The sequence below is a fragment of the Sebastes fasciatus genome, chromosome 12 (genome assembly GCF_043250625.1).
Source record: "Sebastes fasciatus isolate fSebFas1 chromosome 12, fSebFas1.pri, whole genome shotgun sequence".
Lineage (NCBI taxonomy): Eukaryota > Metazoa > Chordata > Actinopteri > Perciformes > Sebastidae > Sebastes > Sebastes fasciatus.
Window position 1 is genome coordinate 9,928,650 of NC_133806.1, and position 22,561 is coordinate 9,951,210.

The 22,561-nt window shown below is 42.2% G+C and overlaps 2 protein-coding genes across 2 annotated transcripts in view; one reads left to right on the plus strand and one right to left on the minus strand.

The window, feature by feature from the left end:
- s100a1 (S100 calcium binding protein A1) overlaps nt 1-22,561 on the plus strand; it is a 356,523-nt gene that overhangs the window by 326,355 nt on the left and 7,607 nt on the right. The window lies entirely within an intron of this gene.
- Nucleotides 226-21,767, minus strand: fam110d (family with sequence similarity 110 member D). Its single transcript, XM_074653040.1, has 2 exons — nt 21,620-21,767; nt 226-4,621 (listed from the first exon to the last, which is right to left on the minus strand). Exon 2 carries the CDS (start codon nt 3,994-3,996, stop codon nt 2,650-2,652), a length of 1,347 nt encoding a protein of 448 aa, XP_074509141.1. The 5' UTR covers nt 3,997-4,621; nt 21,620-21,767; the 3' UTR covers nt 226-2,649.

A 22,561-nucleotide genomic window follows, 5' to 3' on the forward strand; every position in this document is an offset into this window, starting at 1 on the left:
TAAGGAGATTAGAGAACAACACAGTCACAGCTTTCGCTTTATGTTTTCATATTGACTGGCTGCTGTAATTTAATGTAGGCTAATATATTATATATAAATATTTACAGGATTTTCATCAAATAGTGAAAGTTACAACATTTTTAAAGTATCATTTACGCAGGAAAATTAAAACAATTTTATCACCCAAAAATAGACCACAAAGAAATGACCTCCACACAATTATTTCATTCTTTGTGTTTATTTGCTGTGTACATCATACACAAACCTCTTTGGAATTAAAAACTAAATCTCTCATATATATATATATATCAAATACAAAAAAGAGATTCAGAATTTCATAGAGCCACTTTGTAAACATGCAACCAAATGGTTTTCAACAGGGAGATATAAACACAAAAAAAAGTCCTGGTTGAAGGGATTTAAGGAGTGTGCCATGCTGATGATGAGTACAGAAAATCAAACACATCAAAGCTGCAAGTAATTGTGTTCATTTATCACATGTAGTAATATATCGTGCCCTTGGGTTCAGTAATTCTCATCCCAGAACGCCTCTCAGTCTAACCTCCGCATACCTCGGCAGACCCCCAGTTCATATTTCAGTGGCATCCTCCAGGCCAAGCAATGGAAATGACCTTTCATGGAGATAAAGTGAGAATCACTGAAGGATGGATGAAGTGAGGTAGGATCTGTGGTTATCAGAGGAAGCCTCCCCTGCCTGTTTTGATGGGAAACAGGCTGACTGAGCCAGCTGGGAAGGTTAAACGTCTGTAAACTGCCAGATGGTAAAAGTGACATCCTAAAAACATTTCCCAGTGAGAGTTTGACATCTCAAGCTCCTTTTACTTTTGGAGGTGAATATATTATTTTCATGAAATATTCTTCATTTTTTGAAACTTCATTTGTGAGATTTAAATTCTCATTGTGCTTACATTTGCTTGCAAAAGTCCAGCTCTTTTCCCAGTTGCTCATCTTGCAACCACATAGCTTACACAGCTGTGAGCACTAAACACACATGAAGCATTAGCTGTGGTAATCAATGACTGTGTGTCACAAGTGATTATTGGACAGTGTTTATACTGCGTGAGATTCGACCCTCTTTCGGGTTTAGAAAATGACATGAAAATGATGAAAATGACCCGCTCCTGGTCTTCCACGATGCAGGTGCTCCTTTGAATCCAGCTCAGTGTTTTAACATCATATATGAGATGAATCCCTGTAAAGAGTCCAAGCTATATCTCTATTTCCATTTCCTCCCTCTCTGTCCAGTTCAGTGCATTAACAACCCCACAGGGGTGCCTCGCATGTTTGTTCCAACGCCTGCGTTTTAAGGAGTAAAAAAAAAAAAGCAACACACAAACTAAACTGGGACAGATCCGAATGAGGTACTCATGGTTCACTTCACACTCACACAACAGTTTTCCAGTTTAGAAAAAAAAACATAGCTTAGTGGTTTTCCATTTTAATTTAATCATTAGGGGAGAGTGTTTGGTGTCAAGGACAATAAACTGTGTCCACTGTATCGTGACAAAGATACACTCATGTGCCTTGTGAGGGATCATGGGGGGCTGATTTCAGATCAGTTTACTGAAAATAAACTACAAATGGAGAGGACATCAACGTCTACTCCACACACAGCCACACACACTGGGAGAAATAGTCCATTCACCAGTAAGGTTCTGTCACACAATACGTCCATCAAATCTATAAATACAATATATCAATTCGACCGGAGATAACTAGTAGCAGTTGTTGTCCTCTCATTTGAAGAAACCGTCTCTTTGGAACAAGGGAGTATAGGTAATCGTGTGCCATGGAGTGCCAACCCTACGTGCAGACATTAGCGGCTGAAACAAACCCTAAGTCAGAGACATTTGTTTGAAATCATATTTTGTTAGTTTTATGTTTTCCTTCTATGATGCATTGTGGCAATGCTGCTAGCTGATCACAGCCCATACTGAATGTTGCTGTTGAAATTCAAGTGAAACTCAGTGATGGTTCAATGCTTTTTGAAGTCTTTTCGTCTGTAGTGCACCAGCAAATTTCTGCACAAAGGGTAAAGGCCTGCACCTTCCCTCTGAGATAGGATACATGAATGCCTTGGCTTTTACTTTTTTTTTTATCAGAAAAGAAACCAGCAAACTCTTCTTTCGTTAGAAAGTAGGGTTGGGCGATTAGACGATTATATCAGCTATTGTCGATTGGCGAGTACATCGCCGGTTGTTCTGTTTTTTTTGGCTGATTCTTTGGGCAATGTTTGTCATTTTAATTTGCTAATTTAATCGTGGGGAGAAATAGTGCGTAAGCCGGCATATTTTCATATCTAACTCGGATTTATTTTGACCAAACCAGAGTTGGTGATTGTTGGAAAGACTAACCAAGAGGGTCTTGGTGAGTTTTATTTTGTTTCTGTCAAGCTTAAATGAAGTGTGTGCTTGCTCCGCCACAAGAACAGCTGGTCTCCAAACTGAAACTACAGCAGTGGGGGAGGGGGAGAGGGGGTGCGCCCCATGCCGCACACACTGTGTGAGTATATTGGCAATCATGTTGGGCTGACGATGGTCGGCTGGAAAATTTTTAACGTATCGCCCCAACCCTATTAGAGAGAACACCTTAAGACTCTCGGCACTCCACGGCACATGGTTCCCTATATTAAACAGTAGACTCTTTGGGTCCCTCTCGAGCAGCGTTCTTACACCCGTAAAGCCACTTGATGACGCGAGCATTCCTCTCAATGATTGACACACCAGTAGGAAGCTGCTCGGCCAGCTCCTCTTGAAACAGCCCATCTCCTGAGTGCTGGGAGAACTCGCTGGGCTCTGAGCCGCCGCAGCCGTCCCCGCCTACACTGCGGAGGGCCAACGAAAGCGTGTCTATGGAGCTGGCACCCGAGAGGAAGTTCGCTCGGCCCAGACGCTCAACCATGTCTACGTCCAGCCCGCAGTAGTCAAAGAAATGCTCCTGCTCTGATAACGCTACTGAGCAGCGCAGACGCAGGTCGGACTTGGAGCGCCGCAACTCCCCGGACTGCCTTCTGGGTACCGGTGGGGGTGACGCCCGCTTCCATGGGTCATTCTCATCATCGTGGTTACTTGAGTGGTTGCCATTGGCGATACCATCACTGGTACCATTTGTAAATCCATTCTTAGTCCGTTCAAGTGTACAGCTAAACCCGGGGCTGGGGATCGACCCTGGGCTGCGTTCTTGGTCAGTTTTACTAGACCTCCTGCTCCCTGGTCCTCCGTCCGTAGCGTCTTTGTCATTGTTCCAAGACATGCGGGAGTCTCCATCCCGCGATGGCGCTTTCTCTTCACCGATCACCATCTTCTGGATCCTGCCTTCACATCCGCTACCCTTCTCCCTCATGGAGCCCTGGAAGAGGCGGCGGACAAAACTGTAGCCCTTCAATTCCGTGTTATTGTTCTCTGCTGCACCGCCGGGGCTCTTACACTCTTTCTTCTGCCTGTAAATGACGAGGGAGTCTGGCCTCAGCATGCGTTTGCCCGTGCTTCTTCTGAGCACGGGGGCGCTGTGCGGCGCTACCAAGGCGTTGATTCCAGGAGGCGTCCTGGGGTTGGGAGGCAGTGCTTTGATCACATTGCTCCTGTTATGCGCCTCAACGTCAACAGAAGTCCGTCTGTTCTCCTTCCTAGAGTCCTCATTTTCATTGTCATCTCTTGAGGTGAATGAGCCAGAAAGGGTAGAGAAGGGGGTGTTGGACGAACGGCGTGGTGGAAGACGAGGCGTCAGGCTGCCGGGGATGGATATAGCTCGCCGGGGCTGCGGTGGTGGGGTGGCACAGGGCACCAGCACAGGCTCCTGTTTGGTGTTGATCACCTGCTGGCTCTTAACATATTTGGCTTTGTCTGCCTCAAGTCTCTCAACGGCGCTGATTGAGCGGCCGTAGCCTCCACCGTCTATCTGCCTGCGCAGGTAGTCTGGACCCTTGTTGAGGAGCCTCAGGGGAGAGGGGGATCCAATTGGCGTTAGGGGCTTCATGTTGATTCAGTAAGCTGGGGAAGACATCAAATCTGCAGTGTAGAAAACGTTGGCCGCTCTCATTCCTGTTCTCACAGCTCTTGAAGGGTAATAGAAAGGTAGCAATTCAGGAGACCACAGAGTCCAAGGTTGTTGTAACGTTTTCTATAGATAGCTTCCAGTCTCTTTGTTGGGTAAGGTCAGAGCCCAGACAAATTGATATCTCTATCCAGTATTTACACAGGCATTTGGACAGGCACAGGGAAGTCCTTTTCTTGTCAGCCAAGAGCACTCCCAAATGAGACGCTCCCTGCCCACACCGCAGCAGAAATAGCAGGCAGGGTGCACTTTGAAAGGGTTACTTTTTCCTCCCCCACTTTTTTCTTCTCTCCTTCCGTCTCCCAACAACACCCTTCACTGTTGATCTTTCCAGTGACGGCGGCCTGGAGAAATGAGATATAATGGCCTCAAATATTTGCTTTGTGCAGTTCTGTCTGAGGGACGCCGGGTCAAGACTTTGATTGTTTGGCGCCCGATGTGGTTGAGGTGACCTGAGGGCGGCCGGCACCGTGGCACTTGGCTTGTTGATGGACGGATGGGGCAGATGCAGATCTCGTCCTTGTCCTCGCCTCACCTGCGTGGAATCCTGGGAGACACAGAGAGAGAAAGAGTGGGTTTTAGGTGGAAGTGTTACTCTCCGGGGCAAACTACAGAGACCAGATGGCTCAGCTCAGATTGTACTTATTTAAAGCTAGAGGGAGTTACATGTCTGGAGCAGGCAGCAATGCAGAGCTGACATGTGTACCTTACATATTAAACACATGAAGCACATTACTATTAGAAGCTGACACTCCTATCTAAGCCAATGAGTAAACAGGAATGGGTTCAACTACAGTACATGTTGCAGGTGAACCAGTAACATCTTAGAAGTGAGGTAAAATGTGTTTCCTTTGTCACTAATTTGTGTCTGTCCAAGTTAATTTTTTTTATTTAAAAATCTCAGATGTCTGGTGTCCAGACAGTTTTGCAACATCCTGAAAGTGTTGGATGAAAGATGAATGGATGCAACAATGTCTGTTGTCCAGGCGCATGATGACGTGTCTGCCTCCCACCTGTTTTCTGCACAGGAAGTTGTACTGAATTATTTTTATTTCTGGACAGATTTGGCCAAGAAAAATGGCAACAAATACAACATCCTGTATGACTGATCATAGAGAAAACCTGGCAAGCAGAGACAGTCTTATTTTGTAGTTTGTAGCATTTTTAAAATCATTGTTGTATGAACGTCTTTATATTTATTCAACATACCAGGACAAGTAATTCAAGTAAAATGACAATCTTTTCAGTGTAGCCGACCGCTTTAAAGAGGAACTATTATGTTTGTCCCCTTTGCTTTAGTGTGTTATATAATTTTTTTGTGCTTGTAAAAGGTCTGCAAAGTTACAAAGTCTAAAGTCTCTTCTCTACAGAAACACTGCTCCTGAGCTGCCTGAAACGCCTTGCTTGAAGTCCTGCCTTTCCTTCCGTAACGCGGTGATGTCACCAAGTAACACAGTTGCATTATACCAGCCAGAGCTAGTTAGAGAGGAGCTGGAGCGGAGTCCGAAGAGTTTGGTTCGGCAGAGTGTTTCAGACTGAGGGTGAAAAGAGGTGCTGCAGCACAGCCGGTATGAGAAAACTAAAGCGTTTTTTTAACATTAAGCATGTAAACAAGTTCTAGTAGAAACCCAAAATACAAGTAAGAACCTGAAAATAAACATAATAGCTCCTCTTTAAAGTCCTAAATAAACATCTCAACTGAAAATTAAACTGAGCTCATTGTAATTTAACACCTTAAAGTTCTGCTTAATTAAACCAATACACGTCAGAAGCAATAACGCTTTCATAGTCACAGTTAAACAGCTTGTTCTTCAAATTAACAAGCCACTAAAAAAGTTACACGACACTTTAAACCGAACACAGATAAGGCGTGACTCGGTGAAAGGGACTGCCCCATTTTGCATTTATGATGTGTTCTGTGAAGAGAGACGTTTCTTATCTTTTACAGTTTGCTGCTATATGAGGATTTGGGAGCCTGGAGGAGGCTGTCTATAATGGGACAGGGTCTACCCGAGGAGTATTTATAGCATTAAAACAACCCAGTTATCATGTGTCTATGTATGTGTGCATGTATGTGCACGCAGTCATGGGTATATTTGTGTATCTGCTCTAGTTTTGCACCTGAGCTTATAGGCATGTATGTGTATGTGTGTCAGCACGAGGCAATAAGAGGCTTCCCTGTAAATGAATAAGGGTCACAGCCTTTCTCTTATTCTGCACCTTTTTCCCAAAAAAAAGAAGCAGCGAGTTCGCCACGTGCAAACTGTGAAGACAAAGAACACGTCTCTTAATCTTGAAGCTGTTATATATAAACCCAGAGGCACAAGTGGAGCCTGTTTCTCATTCACTTCCCTTCAAAAAGTATCAAGAGTCCATATGGAGAGATAAATGCTCCATGTGCTGCGCTACACGACAGGAGGGTCTTATTGTTCCCTCAGGTCTGTTATCAAATGCTATTTTAACTTTTCCTTCACATGAGGTAAAACAATGAACAACCTCCTTTGGCAGGAAAAAGGATCCACGTCTCATCATTTAAGGCAAACCATATGACCCCACGGATAGTGGCAAACACAAGCAAACACTTAACCCCGGGGTTTTCCGTCCGATATTTATAAAGCATTACTGATTTGTAAAGATAGTAAAATAACAGTGTGACAGAAGGGCATGCAGCGAAGGTCAGGAGCTACATTCAAACATAAGACAACATGACTGAATTTAGCCCGCTGACACTTAAATTGAATCAAAACGATTTGAAATAAGCAAAACGAAAATTTGTTTTCTCAAAGGAAAATAAATCTATAAATAAACTTTGAATTTTCTACCACTTAAGTGAGATGAGTTCACTTAGTCCCAGTGCAATTTCTTTTAATTTGGAAACTAAAGCCTGGCAGATTTCTCTCTCGTTTAAAGAAAATAAGTTTAGGACTCAATGAAAAATTAAATAACTGGATAAAGTGGAGAGAAGTTGTTTTTTGCAGTAACGTGTGCCACTTCAGAGCTTAAGACAAAGTTATAAACCAAAGTAACCAAACTCAAACACATCTGTAGATCAGCAAATTACCAGCAGTATGTTTATAGACATTCTTTATGAAATATACTGCAGTTAGCAAAATGATCATGTTTCACATTAGAATAGTGTCCGTTTATTTCTTTTATTTGGCAAATAAGCCCATTAGCTGCAATTAAGGAAATATTAATTTCACTAAGGAATTCAAAAAATTTAAAATTTTCTACACTTTTAGTATAACTCTCTAGTCCAGTGATTCCCAAAGACTGGGTCGGGACGTACAGGTGGGTTGCAGGAGATTTTATCAGGGTTGCCAAATAAATTTGCAGAATTTCTTCCATAGTTTTTTTATTTATTATTATTTTTGCGGCGGCTGTGTCCTTGAGCGAGACACTTAACCCCAAATTTCTTCCCAGGCGCTTTACAGAAACCCACTATGCTAAGGATGGGTTAAATACAGAAGTCACATTTCATGTATGTACCTGTATGTATATGACAAATACAAGTTCGTATTGTCCTGATAATTGTAGTCTATTTGTAACACTGAATCTAATATGAAAGGCTATAGTGTACATTCTGTTTGATGAGAGGAATAAAACAAGAGCCTTATAACTCTGCCTGAATGCATTTATTTGGTCTCATTTATAAAGTATTTAACATGTGTATATGTTTTCAGTGACGCGTGCATAAAACAAAGTTGTGATTTATGAAACGTGTCTCTTAGAAATGGCTGGTTAACTACTCAAGACAATAAAAGGTGATGTGGAAATGGCAGTAAAAATAGTCAGGAACGTTCACAAATTTGCTCCTCTCAAGATTTATAGATACAAGGCCTATTGTGAATTCGGTCACAATGGTTTGTAATTTTTAAAAAACTGGTTACCCAGAAAAAAAGGTTTGTGAAACACTGCTCTAGTCTGTTACTACTAAATACTAAACTACTATTGACACATTAGAAGGTGACATTTCACGTTCATGTAACTCTACCTCGTTCAGTCTGCTCACACAGAAGCTCCAGCCTGTCAAATGGCATGCCACTAATAAATTCACTGAGGAGGGGGTGAGGGGGCAACAGCCAACTAGTTGTTTTTTTCCAGATGTCGGGCTGTCAGAGCTCGGGAACGTCATCCATTGTTTAGGTAGAGTTCCGGGAAAAATGTCTCGCAACAGGTGTGGAAAGGGAAGAAAGGGCATGAAATGAGAAACATGGGTAGAAAATGAGGAGGAAGTGGGACTAGAGGTTACGGTGTTGCTGCCGGGGTTTGGGTATTTATTAGACACCTTTCTTCCAGAACAATCTGTTCCCCATCTGTGTTCAAAATGGAAAAAGGTGCAAGCTAATGCTATTGAAGCATTAAAGAGGATTATCGCCATAGGAGCCTAAACAAAGTCATTAATCCTGATGTTTCTATTGAGGGGGATGGTATGCAAAATTGTATGAATACAGCAACTGTTAATCCCTACACTGACCCAACAGTCATAACCTTGAAATCCACAACAATATGGACAATATTTGTCCCATTTCTTTGGTTCTACTCGCGTGCCTTCCTCGAATCTGACATTACGAGCTTGAAGGAAACCAGTCGCTTTCGAAGGTCATCCATTGCTCCAAGTGCTATCTCAGACATCATATGACTAAATCTGAGTCACAATGCTAACTGACGGTTGTTATGGACACAATGTCACACACAAGAAATTAATAAAATAGAGGATGCTGGTACATCAGGGAAAGGAAATGTGCGTGATGAAAAGGTTACGTTTGACAACACACACACATACGGAGTGAACCAGTGACTCAGCTGGAATTCGCTGGAGAACAATAGCCACCATTAGCTCCATTGACTTTAATGAGCCAGATTAGTACCCAGCACCTTCTCCTGTGATCTCGAGGTTTGTGAAAAGCGTGAGACGTGCTGTAGGCTGTAGATTCTCTCTCGACCTCTTCGTCTCTCACTGTAGGTTGTCATTAACCTCTAAACCCTTCCCTTCTTTCTCATCTCTATAGTGAAACCCCCCCCACCTTCTCCTTCCTAAAGCTACCTAACCTTGTGTCTTTCATTCTGCTTCCCACTCTTCATCTCTCTCCAGCTCCTGTATATGCCACAGGGCCTCCTCACCCTCTCATTTCCCTCCCTACTGCATCACTCTGTTCCTGTATACACCCTGTCTCTCTCCTGCTCTATTTACTGTGTACTCCCTGCGTCTGAGTGCAATCTTCAAACACTTTTTGCCAAACAAGATGTTTTATTTATGAGGATTGATTTTGTTCATATATTGACGCTGTTTTCCAACAACATTTTCATATGGAGCAGTGGTTACAAGATAAATCGGAGGGGTCACAATGTGATACAACAAAATAGGCAAACCCGTCTCCAACTAAATTTATTCCCATACAACTAAATTGCTTTCTCAGTTATGTTTTAAACATGTGGTTAACGTTGTAAACAAAACAAAACAAAAAACGCAACAACACTACTAAGCAACCAAATCACTGGGTTGGGTTTAGTAAGAAAACATCATGATTTGGCTTTAAATGACTACGTAAGTGAACGTTATTTTTAGTTTCATACAGGACACAAACGGCGGCCTCCTGGGCGAAAGTCCTGTGTTTGTTGGACCCATCCACTGCACCAGAGTTCAATTAAAATGGACTAATGTTGGCTTGTGAAAGCACTCTTATTGATTTTTCAAAAGAAAGATCCTCTCTCATATACAAACATTACCAATAAAAAAAAAAAATTGACCCTCTTTTTATCCACTTGTTATAATACAAAAGGGATCTGTGCACTATGTCGTCATTTGTTTCCCTCTGTAGTTGTGAATTATGAAATATACACGTGCAACAGCTAGAAAGAGAAGTTCACCGGATACTTCCTCACCTATTTCTGCGTGAAATGGTACGCTTGTTCAAGTATTAGTCTCAGAAATGTACAGAAAATGTCAGTTGCCTCCAATTCTGATGTTGGAATGATATGGGGGCAGAAGGTTTCACCCGCTGTTCAACGATTCAACAAGCACGCTGGTCCATTCACAACTAAATATGTATTAGACAGCTCTATGTGGGCCTTATTACAGGTAGCACAAGGTCAGTCTCTGGCTCTATAATAAATAATACATAAGATTTAACAACATGACCAAGTGGATAGTTACTGTCGGCAGATGAAGCCTTCGTGAACATACAAATAAAGAAGTGAAATGTCTGCAGAAATGTCAAACATCTCATTCTGAAACTGATCTCTGGGACTTGCGGTGCAAAAGACAACAACAGAATCCAAACATTAACAAACTCCAGGATTATCAATTCAGCACGTTAAATGTGTGACCGCTCTCTTACACTGTTTAACTCTCCATTCTTTAATAAAACTCCCCTCTGTCTGTCTGTCTGCCCTCTATCCTCCTTTCCTGCCTCCCCCGTGTCCTCCCTGTGAAGCGGATGGCCCAGCCTGCAGGGGAGGCTTATCCAGGCGCCCCCATGCAGCTAAAGAGGAACCAGATGTTTTGTGTCGTGCTACATCAAGATGCTCGGACAGAGACCTGTCATGGGAAGGGACCGTGAACTTCAAATTTCCTTCTAATCAACAGCATTGTTTGCGTTATGACCCCTTGAGAACACAAAGCAGGTCATGCCTACGCATTGCTAACGATTACATTGTCACGTACACATATTTGACAATGAAAAAATGCTTATTTTTCTGATGTGAAAGCAGCGCCCCAGAAAGAAGTTAAACACCAAACAAAAATCCAGGAAGTGTTTGTTTGCTTCAAGAGAAGAATAACTTCATCTGGGCTCGCCGGGCGTATCCGAAGACAAACTAGCTGGCCTCGGATCAGAAGGTTAAAGGAAGCTTCAGTGTGAATTATGTATTCAGCGAGGTAAACACAAGATAAGAGGTTAATAAATTCCCAAGGACCCCCTTTGAAGCTCCTGGGAATGAATTCAGCACGCTTACCTGTCAAATTAATCTTCGGACAGATGAGAGGCATCTGCTGCCGACGAGGAACCAACTGGCCACTTCTAATGTCTTTCCTCTCTTTCTCTGTCGCCTCACTTTCTTTATGCTAACATCTGGCACTGCTCTCAAGGATGACACGGACTAACAATCATCACTAATGGACGGAAATGTCTGAATGTTCAAACGTTAACCCGAGCTCTTTATGTCATGACAAAGCATCTGTGCACATCGATTCTCTACAGTGTGAATATAAAGCATCCGCATGGCCACTAATGAGCCACGATTCATGAGTAACCAACACTACAGACCTATAGAAGTCTGTTATGGGGCGGGACAAAGAAAAGGAGGTGTCTTCTTCTATTATCCAAACGACGAGACATACCGGCCTTTCTTTGCATTATTAATGAGCCACAACAATGGTCCTCCTCCAGGTCTACAGATAAGTCTTGACCTGGTTGCTCTGCCTCATTAGTCAGGGAGGGAAAGGGACAAATAACAACATGGTGACAGTAAAATGCAAGAGATGTCCCCTACTGTCCCCTCAAAGACAAAGCCTGGCAGCAAGCTGTAAATCCTATCACCATTGTGAGGCCTTGAGCACCATTAGCCGCTTGATCTACGGTGGGGGGCTACCTAGGGGCTTGCTCCACATTTATGTGGAGCAGCAGGAGGCCACCTGGGACGACTTAAGGGACCCCCGACCTGAATAGGCCTCCTCCCAAACCGTAAAATGGACGAGATGGGCTCTTAACTCCCTGCTGCAGCTCTTTTGTCATTCGAAACAAATCATCGCAGAGACAGCTGAGCTCTGGAGCCACGAACCAAAGAAGCTATATGCCTGTGCAGACTTTGAGATGACGAGTGATAAGATACGTGCCACTCAGGAACATACTGGGTGTATGTGTGCAAGTGCATGTCAATATTAGATGACCGTTCGAGACATGTTCACAATAACCAAAAACCTTTAAATGTAACAGCTAGTTAGCCAGTAATCTAAGTAAGTTAGGCTAATTGGCTTATAATCAGCTTAATAGCTTATTAGCCAGTGGGAAACCTCCAGGTCTGAAAAGTGAAGCCAATGCGAAAGTGCCTTAAACTTGCATTCTTTGTAACAGCCAGCAGGGGGCGACTCCTCTGGTTGCAAATAGAAGTTTGATTGTATAGAAGTCTATGAGAAAATGATCCTACTTCTCACTTGATTTATTACCTCAGTAAACATTGTAAACATGAGTTTATGGTCTCAATCGCGAGTTTCAAGTCTTCTTCAATACAGCATGATGTTCAGTCTTAGAACTTTAACCCTTTCACAGTGTGTTTTTAGTTCATGAAAGTTAATCATAACCTTTTTGGTTGCCTAAAAATGTCTTACTTCACCCTCTTGTGTAACTTTAGTGGCGACGGTCAAAATGCCGAACTCGAGGCTTCAAAACGGCAATCCACAAAACAATGGGTGATGTCACGGTGACTATGCCCACTTCTTATATACAGTCTGTGTTATTAACATATTAGCTGGTTTGTAAAATTTGCCGAAACTCATAAAAAAGTGAAAACACAGAAGCCTACAAAATTCTGAATTCACATTTTACACACAATAACTGAGTAAACACAAGTTTTAAACATAACAGCTAATTAGCTTGTAAAACAGTAGCTTATTGGCCAACCGGTTTGTAAACTGGTTAATAATCAGCTAAAAACCCTGGTAACCTCTGATTTTTATATTATAGACTACATTATAAGTTTAATAAAAAATCATCAGCTTAATCAAGAGTGAAAATAATAGTTAGCTGGCTGTATTCCACTAATCTTGAGGTAATAATTGAGATTTCATTGACTGCTTTAAGGTGTGACATAGTCAACCTGTAACAGCCATTATACTGTAAGTCAGGCCTTTATCAACACTCGCTGTAACACCCATACAGTGCTAACACAGATAACGTCTGCTGAGATAACATGTTCACATTTATTCTTGTTTTTATCAACAGGCTGCGTGAGTTCCTTTTTCTTCTCAGCTAAGAGTGCTGGTACCGTTGATAATTAAACAGCTCTGACCTATAAAGTTTTATGAGTCACTCTGTGTTTACTTTTTCAGCTACAGTTTTCCAAGCAAAAATAACTGTACTCAAGCTTTGCCTCTGAAAGTCTGACCAACATTTGATTCAAAAATGTATCTTAAAATTCAGTTTTAGATCATGAGAATCACTACAATCCAATTCCAATAGAAGCTCAAAGTTTGACATAAGTGACCCAAAAGTCACTGAGATGATCTCAACACTACCAGGTGCACTGTGCCAGGAAACCTAATAACCCACACTGTAACACAGAGACACCTGAACCTACCTCGCAGTCCAGGAATGTTCAGCCCGGCTGCGATACCTCACTGTCGATGATTGAACTATTAATGGGTGAACTCGTGCACTTAAGGAGATGACGTCTACCTGGATCCTCATTTAACAACTGTACAGAAAATGTGTTATTGTTAAAGCCAAACACCCAGAAAGACTTTGGTGGGAGATAACTTGTTAATAAGGACAACATTTTCTACGACTGCACTCATCTTTGGAGCATAGATCTATTAAACACTAGAAAATGTGTCCTAAAATAGCAGCTCATCCATTTCAATGAAAGCTACTCACTCTGAGAATATGCCAAAACAGTTTCTATCCCTCATATTAAATGCACATTAGTGTCTCTTCTGGTTGAGCCTGCCTGACTACCCACTACACAGATGCAAAAATAATGTTTTGATAGAGCTTACTTGATCGAGTAAGAAAATAATATTGATAATTGTTAAAGTAACTTTTTAAGATAAAGTGCCAAAACTTCACAGGTTCTGACGTCTGAAATATGTACAGTATATAAATTTGCTGTTTTTCTTAGTCCCCTATTGGTTACTCTTGGTCGGACAAAATAAGTAATTTGAAGACGGCTCATATATTGCTAGTTTCTGACATTTTATATACCAAATTAGTTAATCAAGACAATAATCGTCAGATTAATCGTCGTAGCCCTACATAGTACAGTCCAGTGTAGCTTTTAAAACTTTAGACCTGAGGGTTCATATTCTGTTTATTTAAAAGAGCAATTTTTGAAAATGTGAATGAAGGTCGGGTAATTTTCTCCTTAGTTTTAAAGCTGTTTCTTTTGAAATTGATGTATATATCAAAATCCTTTTTATGTCACATGGCCTGCAATTCCAACTGTGGCCACTTGGCCAAAAAACAACTTATAGCACTGTTCCTTGGGCTTGATAGAAGACAATACTAGTCAATGTATCCTCAAACAACGGTTTAAATGAAATTCTTAGAAAAACATATTCCTTATTTTGTGTGTGTATTCCTACGAATGTCCAGCATTTCCGCTCCAGTCTTTTCAAAATAAACTTCTATCTTCACAGGAAACAACTTTGGTTAGGTTTAGGAAAATATCGTGGTTTGGGTTAAAATAACTCCCGGAGTGGCGTAACTTAAGTATGGAAGTTACATGACAAATAAATCAATGTTGACTTCTGGTTTGGGATATGAACACCGACCTCCTGGACAAAAGTCTGATGTTTTTTGTCATCCCTACGCAGCGGCGTTTGTCGCACCATAAACTTCCTGGTTCACAATTACATGGATTACATACAAATTGATTTTATGGGATATATATGCATTACAGTGCATTACTTTTCGTAGGTATAGCTACGAAAGGTGTATGAGAACAGCCTAGACTAGTGCAACAATTTTAATTTTAAATCGCTGAGCTGATTGGTCAAAATCTTTGGTTGAGTGTAGCCACAGTGTGCAGTGTGTCATATGGATGTTTGTGTGGGAGGAGACAGTAAGAGAGGGTGTGTGTGTCCAGATCTGGGCTACATCAAGTAGACGTCCCAGCTCTGGACAGCATTGTTTTGTAAATTATGACCACCGCTGCTGCTCCCTCCACATGCCAGCCTGGTTTATGTGACCAGCAGTACAAACCACAGTGTGTGTATGTGCAGCACAGCCCTGGACTGGGAATGCACTTTGCAACTCAGGGTAACACAGATCTCCCCTAAAAAAGCCTGTCCTGAGGCTGTTTATACAGCACAGTGCATAGGCAGAAATCTGGGCACATCCCTCAATCTCCTGGAGTCTTAAATTATGAAGGCCTGCTCCCACACTGTGCTCCCTCATTAAGCTCTCAGCTGGTGAGAACGCTCTGAAAGACAGCACTGTCTGGCCAGCCGCCAGATGTTTCATTTCACACAAGTCGGCACATTTCTCACTCTGTCAGGCATATGTCTGCTTCAACAAAGTGATAAAAGACGCTTCGGTGGATGGTGGCTGTTAAGACTCCCAAAAAGCTGCTAAAATGTCAAAACATGGTAAGTGGTGTTAAATCATACACCTGTGTCGCATTTGAGCTGAGTGAAACCTCCTAAAAACCAGGTCAATAAAAGGCCACACAACACTGTTGATGGATAAACATATATAGATGTACATAAAGAGGGTGGATCGATGAATGGAAAGCTGGACACCAGAGGGGAGATTTGGCTGATGCTCAATTCTTGGAAAGCAGAACTCAATACAGCGACTAAAAAGAAAGCAAATTAGTGTAACATCTGTTTAACACCACCCTCTTTTCACACAGACACACCAGGAGGCCAAAAGGACATCCACACAACATTTGTAGAATTATTCTGAACACATGTTGCTGATGTTAGCAGTAAAACGTTATACTGTAGCACCGACTTGTGAGGACAGGGATTGTTTGGGGTTGGTTAGAGCTTAAAGCTGCTCCAGCTGTGCCGTGTCCCCAAATACTGGGTCGTCTGTGACTGTAGTGTCAAACCCCATCCAACCATCCAACCCCCCCTACTGCGTTACTACATACTCTCCACCACTTAAAATGTGTCAGCATTGATTTGCTTTCTGCCCAGCTGAACACTGTTTGATCAGATTCATTGGGAAATCCTGTTTTTGGGGGCACAAGTCTTTCGTTTAATTGAAAGTGTTTGTTTTGCTTGTTAGCATTAAAGTAAAGTATTAAAGCCTCTGAAAACTTGGTTTCAAACAGTGGGTAACCTCCTGAAAAGTGAAGTCAATGTTGAAGTGCCTTAAACTTGCATTCTTTCTAATAGCCAGCAGGGGGCGACTCCTCTGGTTGCAAAAAGAAGTCTGATTGTATAGAAGTCTATGAGAAAATGAGCCTACTTCTCACTTGATTTATTACCTCAGTAAACATTGTAAACATGAGTTTATGGTCTCAATAGCTAGTTTAAAGTCTTCTTCAATACAGCATGATGTTCATTTAGTAAATTCTGGTCCCATTTAGAGTCAAATAGACCATAAAGCAGGCTTTAGTGCGTGGCTACCTTGTGATTAACAGGTCGTTACCAAGGCATTGTCCGATCTGGGTATTGTCTACGTTTTTGTCTTAGAACTTTAACCCTTTCACAGTGTGTTTTCAGATCACGACAGTTAATTGTAACATTTTGGTCGCCTAAAAATGTCTTATTCAGCGTTTGGTTGTACTTAGCTCCACCCTCTTGTGTCACTTCTGGTTGCAAAAAAACAAGATGGCGACGGTCAAAATGCCGAACTCGAGGCTTCAAAACCATAGTCCACACAATGGATGATGTCACGGTAACTACGTCCACTTCTTATATACAGTCTATAAATAGTAATGACTAATTAACTAACATTAAAAGTATAAGCTTTAGTTAATATTTATAAAGAGTTTAACGGTCAAAAACTCTTGCTAATCTGCTTCATCAGGAATGGGTAGTTCAGTTTTGATCTAATTTGACAGTGCTGAAATCATAAGCAAACAACTCCACGACTGTCATCACAGTTTCATTCAACAGTTGCTGAATCCTGATTGGTGCAGAAATTAAAATATGTCACATCTTTTTTCAGGTGAGTCCTCTCCATTTCATACCAGTGAGAAAAGCAATGACAAAAACATAAATACAAAAATGTGTCATGTAAAATAACCATTAAGTTCATGCCCCATTGCTCTTAATAAAAAGCTGTTTTTCAGGGCCTTAAATCCAGGATTAATCTTTTGCCACCTTCCCAAACAAAACCTGAAACAAGCATGACTTCTCCGACTACAAGAAAAGAATCACTAAAAATCCCTCACACAAAGGCCCTCGACTGAGCTCTTCTGTTTTTCCTCGCTGCCATCTACACTTAGCTGTTAACCTCCCCTGAACCTGCCAGCTGTCCTCTCTCATTACCGATCGACCGACCTGCTTCTCGGCAAACAGCCCCCCGAGTGCCACGGAGAGAGACCCCCGCCAATCGTCCCCGCTCCTCCTCCTCATCCCTTCCTCTCCTCCCTCGCCTCCTGTCAGAATCAGAAAACATCTGGAGGAGCCGGAAGAGTTTGCGGAGCTGCACCGACGGTCCCCCATCCTCTGTCGGAGGGAATGTCCAGGCCTGTGTCATCTTCCTCGCGGTTGAGCGGACGCAGCGCGGGCACGGTTGAGTGTGATGGGATGTGGCAGAGCTACAGAGGCGCCCGGTCGCACTGTGAACAATTACGGGGATGTGAGAGCAAACGGGGAGAAGGGCTGCTCTCACAGCTGTCACCCAAACACAGGGGACTGTCAGGAGATGGAGATCTGTCAGATCATGTTTCATGATTTCGTTGCCCACAATGAATTATGGATTGAGTGATGAGCCCCGTAGAGATGTGAGTGATGTAAGAGCCGACTTCGGGCCTCAGAGGATGACAAGACTGATTATGGTAATGACCATATCGCTTCCAAAGTTAGATACAAACATTTGGTGCAAATTTTCATTTCTGCTAGCAAGCTGAAATGTATTCAAAGGCATTTTTCTGAGAGCGCAGCATCATCATAAATCTTTAAAGAGCTAAGCCAACAAGTGACGGTTTCACTCCAAAAAGCTAAATATGTCTTTGCTCATCAAATTATCACTTCAATGAATATGATTCCACACTCTGGTGTTTACAAAACAGAAGAAATACTAGCTTGGTACATACAGCAGATGGTAGGTTTTACTTCTCGTTTCAGCCAAGAGTGGGTATTACTTTATCATAGGGTGCCTGTCTGAATACGTTGTTTTTCTGCTGGATGTAACTGTGACTTTTTTTTTTTTAACAAGTTCTTCCTCTTTTTGAAATGGTTCTTCCTTAAAACAGTCAGCGAGGACGTTCCCAGAGACTCGTCTCCACAATGGCCCAAACAAGGCGACAAGGAGCAATAAAGCTAAATTATAAGCCTCACAGTTTGTGTGTGTGTGTTTGAAGTCTCACACTGTTGTGAACCTCAAATGTCTAAAACCAGCTGCTGTTCAGCAACACACACTAACACGTAGTGCCAAGGGGAAGATGATGTCATTAACAGGGTACGTTTTCTTCTCTAATTAGAAACTCGAGCTTCCCGCCATAACTCGGGGGTCTTTACATGTAACCATGCAACAAAACGGGGATTAAACAGACCAAATGTTTGACGTCCCTCTTAAAATGTGATGCTTTCAAAGCTCTGTGGGAAAGCAAAACCATGCCTTGAATGTGACTGTGGTACAGCTGAACTTTAGGTGATAAGAAACACATGAGTGGCCCATTGTGAACTAAAACCATGAAATATCTTGCGGCTTCTGCTCGTCCTCCACAGTCAGCACTGATGTGGTTCAAACTGATCAGATTATACACTTGTAGATCGTCGAAAAACATTTTTCTTTTTAGGGGAGAAAATTGGAAAATAAAAGGCTAAGTGAAACCCTTGTGTGCTATTATATCCCACAAGATATTCCCGTCTTTGACCTGTGCTAGATCATGAAGACGTCAGTGATATGGTGTAGGGGTGGGATTTTCAATGCCAGAATCTATATATTTGCTTCATTTGAGTCTATACGGAGGTAGAAGGAAGCTGCTTTTATTGCTGTAGTCTGAGTAATGTGACGTCATATTCGTTCCGTATCCATCACCAAAACAAAACGCAGCCGGCCGCAGTGAGCCAAAACAACAACGGTGGTCTGCGTTGTTACGACATGCACCCTCACATTTTAAATCCAAAGTGGTAAACACTACACATACAGTAAATTATGGAAACACTTTGGGTTTCACTCATTGTCAGGAAAAGCAGAGCTAGATATCACGGCTAAAGCTGCATACTAACTCTGTCATGGACAGGAAACGTTATCGTATTGCGGTAACGTGCAGTCAAGCCAGCCGTCACTCTCATCTCCATGGTCAAATCAGCCAAACATTTTTACTGCATCAATTTATATGTTTTCCACAGTAAAAGTCCCTAGAAGTGTATGATTCAACTTAAAGAAAAAAGAAAAATCGCAATAAATCGTAATATTGAATCACAAGACTTGTAGAATCGCAATACATATTGAATTGGCACCCAAGTATCGTGATATCAAGTATCGAATCAGGAGATAGGTGTATCGTCCCAGCCCTAATATGGTGGCTGCTTGGCTTCTGTTTAGACAGCAAGTTTGGTGTCTCAAAAGTCATAAAGTCAACACGACTCTCCAGGCTTTCTAAAGTGTTGCACCACCAACACCATCATCATCAACATCACTGCCGTTGCTATGAGCCAAGCGGGAAGGCAAAGACCTAAATTACATTTCATTTAGTCATGTTAATGATGTCAGGCGTCCTGTCAACACCCCAGACGGAGACTGCAGCGAGCAGCTCTGCCCCTGGGTTACACATTCTCGTCTGCTCCGCTGGGATCAGCATCAAACGCAGATGCAGCCGTATTACTGCTGGAAAATTAGCGCACTGAGACATGAATCGGGGGAGAAAAAAAGGGGGCACTGTTTACGATTGCTGCACTCAGTAATTTTGCAAGTAGGAATTCAGTCAGAGGGATGTTTGTATCCTGCGTTTAAATATGAAGGGTTGATGTTGGCTGTAGGTGTTTATGATCTATGAGTCATTGTAGCTTTGAGGCAGGGATGCAAGCCGGATCACATTTAAACTTTCAGGAAAAACAAGAGTTGAATCATGGAAAGGTAGGGAGATAATGGGCCTGAATCTACGTTTAAGTAATTCATTATACGTCATCATGCATAACAAGTGCCCTGAGGATGATCACACCCTAAACTATATAAGTTTATCTTTTTAGCCAACATGGACTCTTTAAAGTGCTCAGAAAAATTGAGCAACGAAATGCACTTTGTCAGTTTGTTCCTTGCCTTTCTACCACTGTATTGCCTCATGCAGGGAATTGAACGATTGCATCTCCCTCTGGAAAGTAACAGTAAAGTTTCATCACTGCCAGTTCATGATCTGCATCAAAAAGCATGAATTAAATCTGCTGCGGCTGCACACAGGCCAAACCGACACGTGCTCACCTATGAATCTCAGGGTGAATGTGTTTACAGGACATGTGTGGTCTGTTTAGTCTGGCTCCTAAATTGTATATGCTCCTTAAAACCAACTCAGGATGCATGAAACACACCAGTAGAGAGTTAGAGGTCGGGGGTGGGGGTGGGAGGGGTGGAGGCGGGTCAAGGTGGAGTTGACCCCCGAGGGCATGTGATTGTCTCCTTGGAGGAGACAGTCTTTTCAGTTTTGGAGAGTTGCATAATGAGCCCTCAGGTCCCCCAACTTACTTTTGTTCTTTTGTAGGTTCTCAGGTAACACTGTCTTTATAATGTTTTCATTAGTATGAAACGAGACATGCATTTTGTTGTTTGATTGGTAGGAAAAATGCTTAATTTAATTCAACATTACAAAACTTTTCTACCCTGATTAGACGTCTGGAAGCCAGTGCCTCATTTTCCCATGATTTCATCCAGATGTAAATATTTAGTGTAGAGCAGAGTTAAGATGGGAGAAACCTGCTGCCTGCAGGTTATCTGCTTTAATCAGAGCACAGTGGTCAGTCATCTCTCTCCATGCCATACATACATGCAGCTGTTTATTACTGACTGTTGGACTTCTAGGCTGAGTTAAACCAGAGAGTCAAGGTTTACATGGTTAGATGATGAATTGCAGCAATTGTCAAGTTCTCAAAAAAACAGTTTGGGGTCGATCCATAAACCTGGTGGGTTGTTTATGGATTATCCAGCTACACAAAGTCTGACATCCATCACACAGATGTACTGCCAAGCAGAATTTGCCTTATAGGGCACCGGCCATAAACACACCATAAAGATCTGCAGGCATGACTCTTAAGAAGACAAACTGAAGTGATCCTGTAGTAAACTTTAAAAGGTCAAACACGTGTACTATTTCTAGGTAGTAGAGATCCAATTTAGGATTGAACTTTAATAGTAATATAGGGATTTTATGCCAAGTAGCCCATGAACTCAAAGCAAGTGACCAGTGAGTGCCACATACACTCAGTGCCACACAGCATTATAAGATCGGTTACCAGGCTGTTGGTTATTGGTCATTTCAGCTTATGCAATTCACAATAATGGTCAATTAATGTGCGAGCAATCCGTGCCATGTAAAGCTGTGATATAGTGCTGCCACGTTATGAGAGCATGCACGAAGGAAAGTGGGAAATAATCGCGCAAGATCACAGATCCGATGAATCAAGTCAGAGGTTGGTATACGCGTAAAAACTTCACACATCCATCCACTTATAACGGAACCATTCAACATGACAGTCTGCTAACTCGCTCACCTTCTTGGCTCAGTTTATCCACTCTTGTTGTCTTTCAAATCCCGTGAAGGTGCGGAGATCCTCTCTCTCTGTGTCTCTCTTTCTGTGTGACAGACGGTGAGCTTCAGCAGCTCTGTGCTCTGCGAGGACTGCTGACTGCTGGCACACTGACGCACCGCTGCATGGCAGCACGGTAAAGAGGGAGGGAGTCCTACAGAGGGAGGGGTGGGGGGGGGGGCAGGTATCAGGAGGCTGTGTGTGTGTGTGTGTGTGTGTGTGTGTGTGTGCGTGTGTGTGTGTAAACTGACTCCTGTGCACCCTGCAGGGAGCTGAGTGGAGCAGTAGGGGGGTTGTGGGTTAGAGGGGAGACTTCAGGGTTAGATATAATAATATATCATAATAAGTAATTTGGCTTGATAAACATTATTATTGTATGAGTAGTAGCATATTAGTGGTAGTCAAATCATTTAATCGAATCAAGTTGCATGTAGGCTAGCTTAAAGGTCCCATATTGTGCTCATTTTCAGGCTCATACTTGTATTTTGTGTTTCTAATAGAACATGTTTACATGCTGTAATGTTAAAAAAAAACGTTATTTTCCTCATACTGTCTGCCTTTATGTGTCTGAAACGCTCCGTTTTAGTGCATTTCAATGGAATTGCAACGGAATTGCGTTGCTAGGCAACAGTTTGGGTCCATGTTTATATCCTGACAGCTGATGTCATTTACATACACTGCAACCGGAAATAAACTGTGACACATTTAGAGTGTTTACGTTTAAAACCGTGTAATGGTCTAAATATTGTATATTTGTGACATCACAAATGGACAGAAATCCTGACGGCTTGTTTCAAACGCAGAGTGTATTTCTCCGTATATTGAGCATTTTGATAGTTTAACGTTATTTATATATCACTTAAACCTGCTTTATAATATAAAAGACATGAAAATCTCACTTTTTAC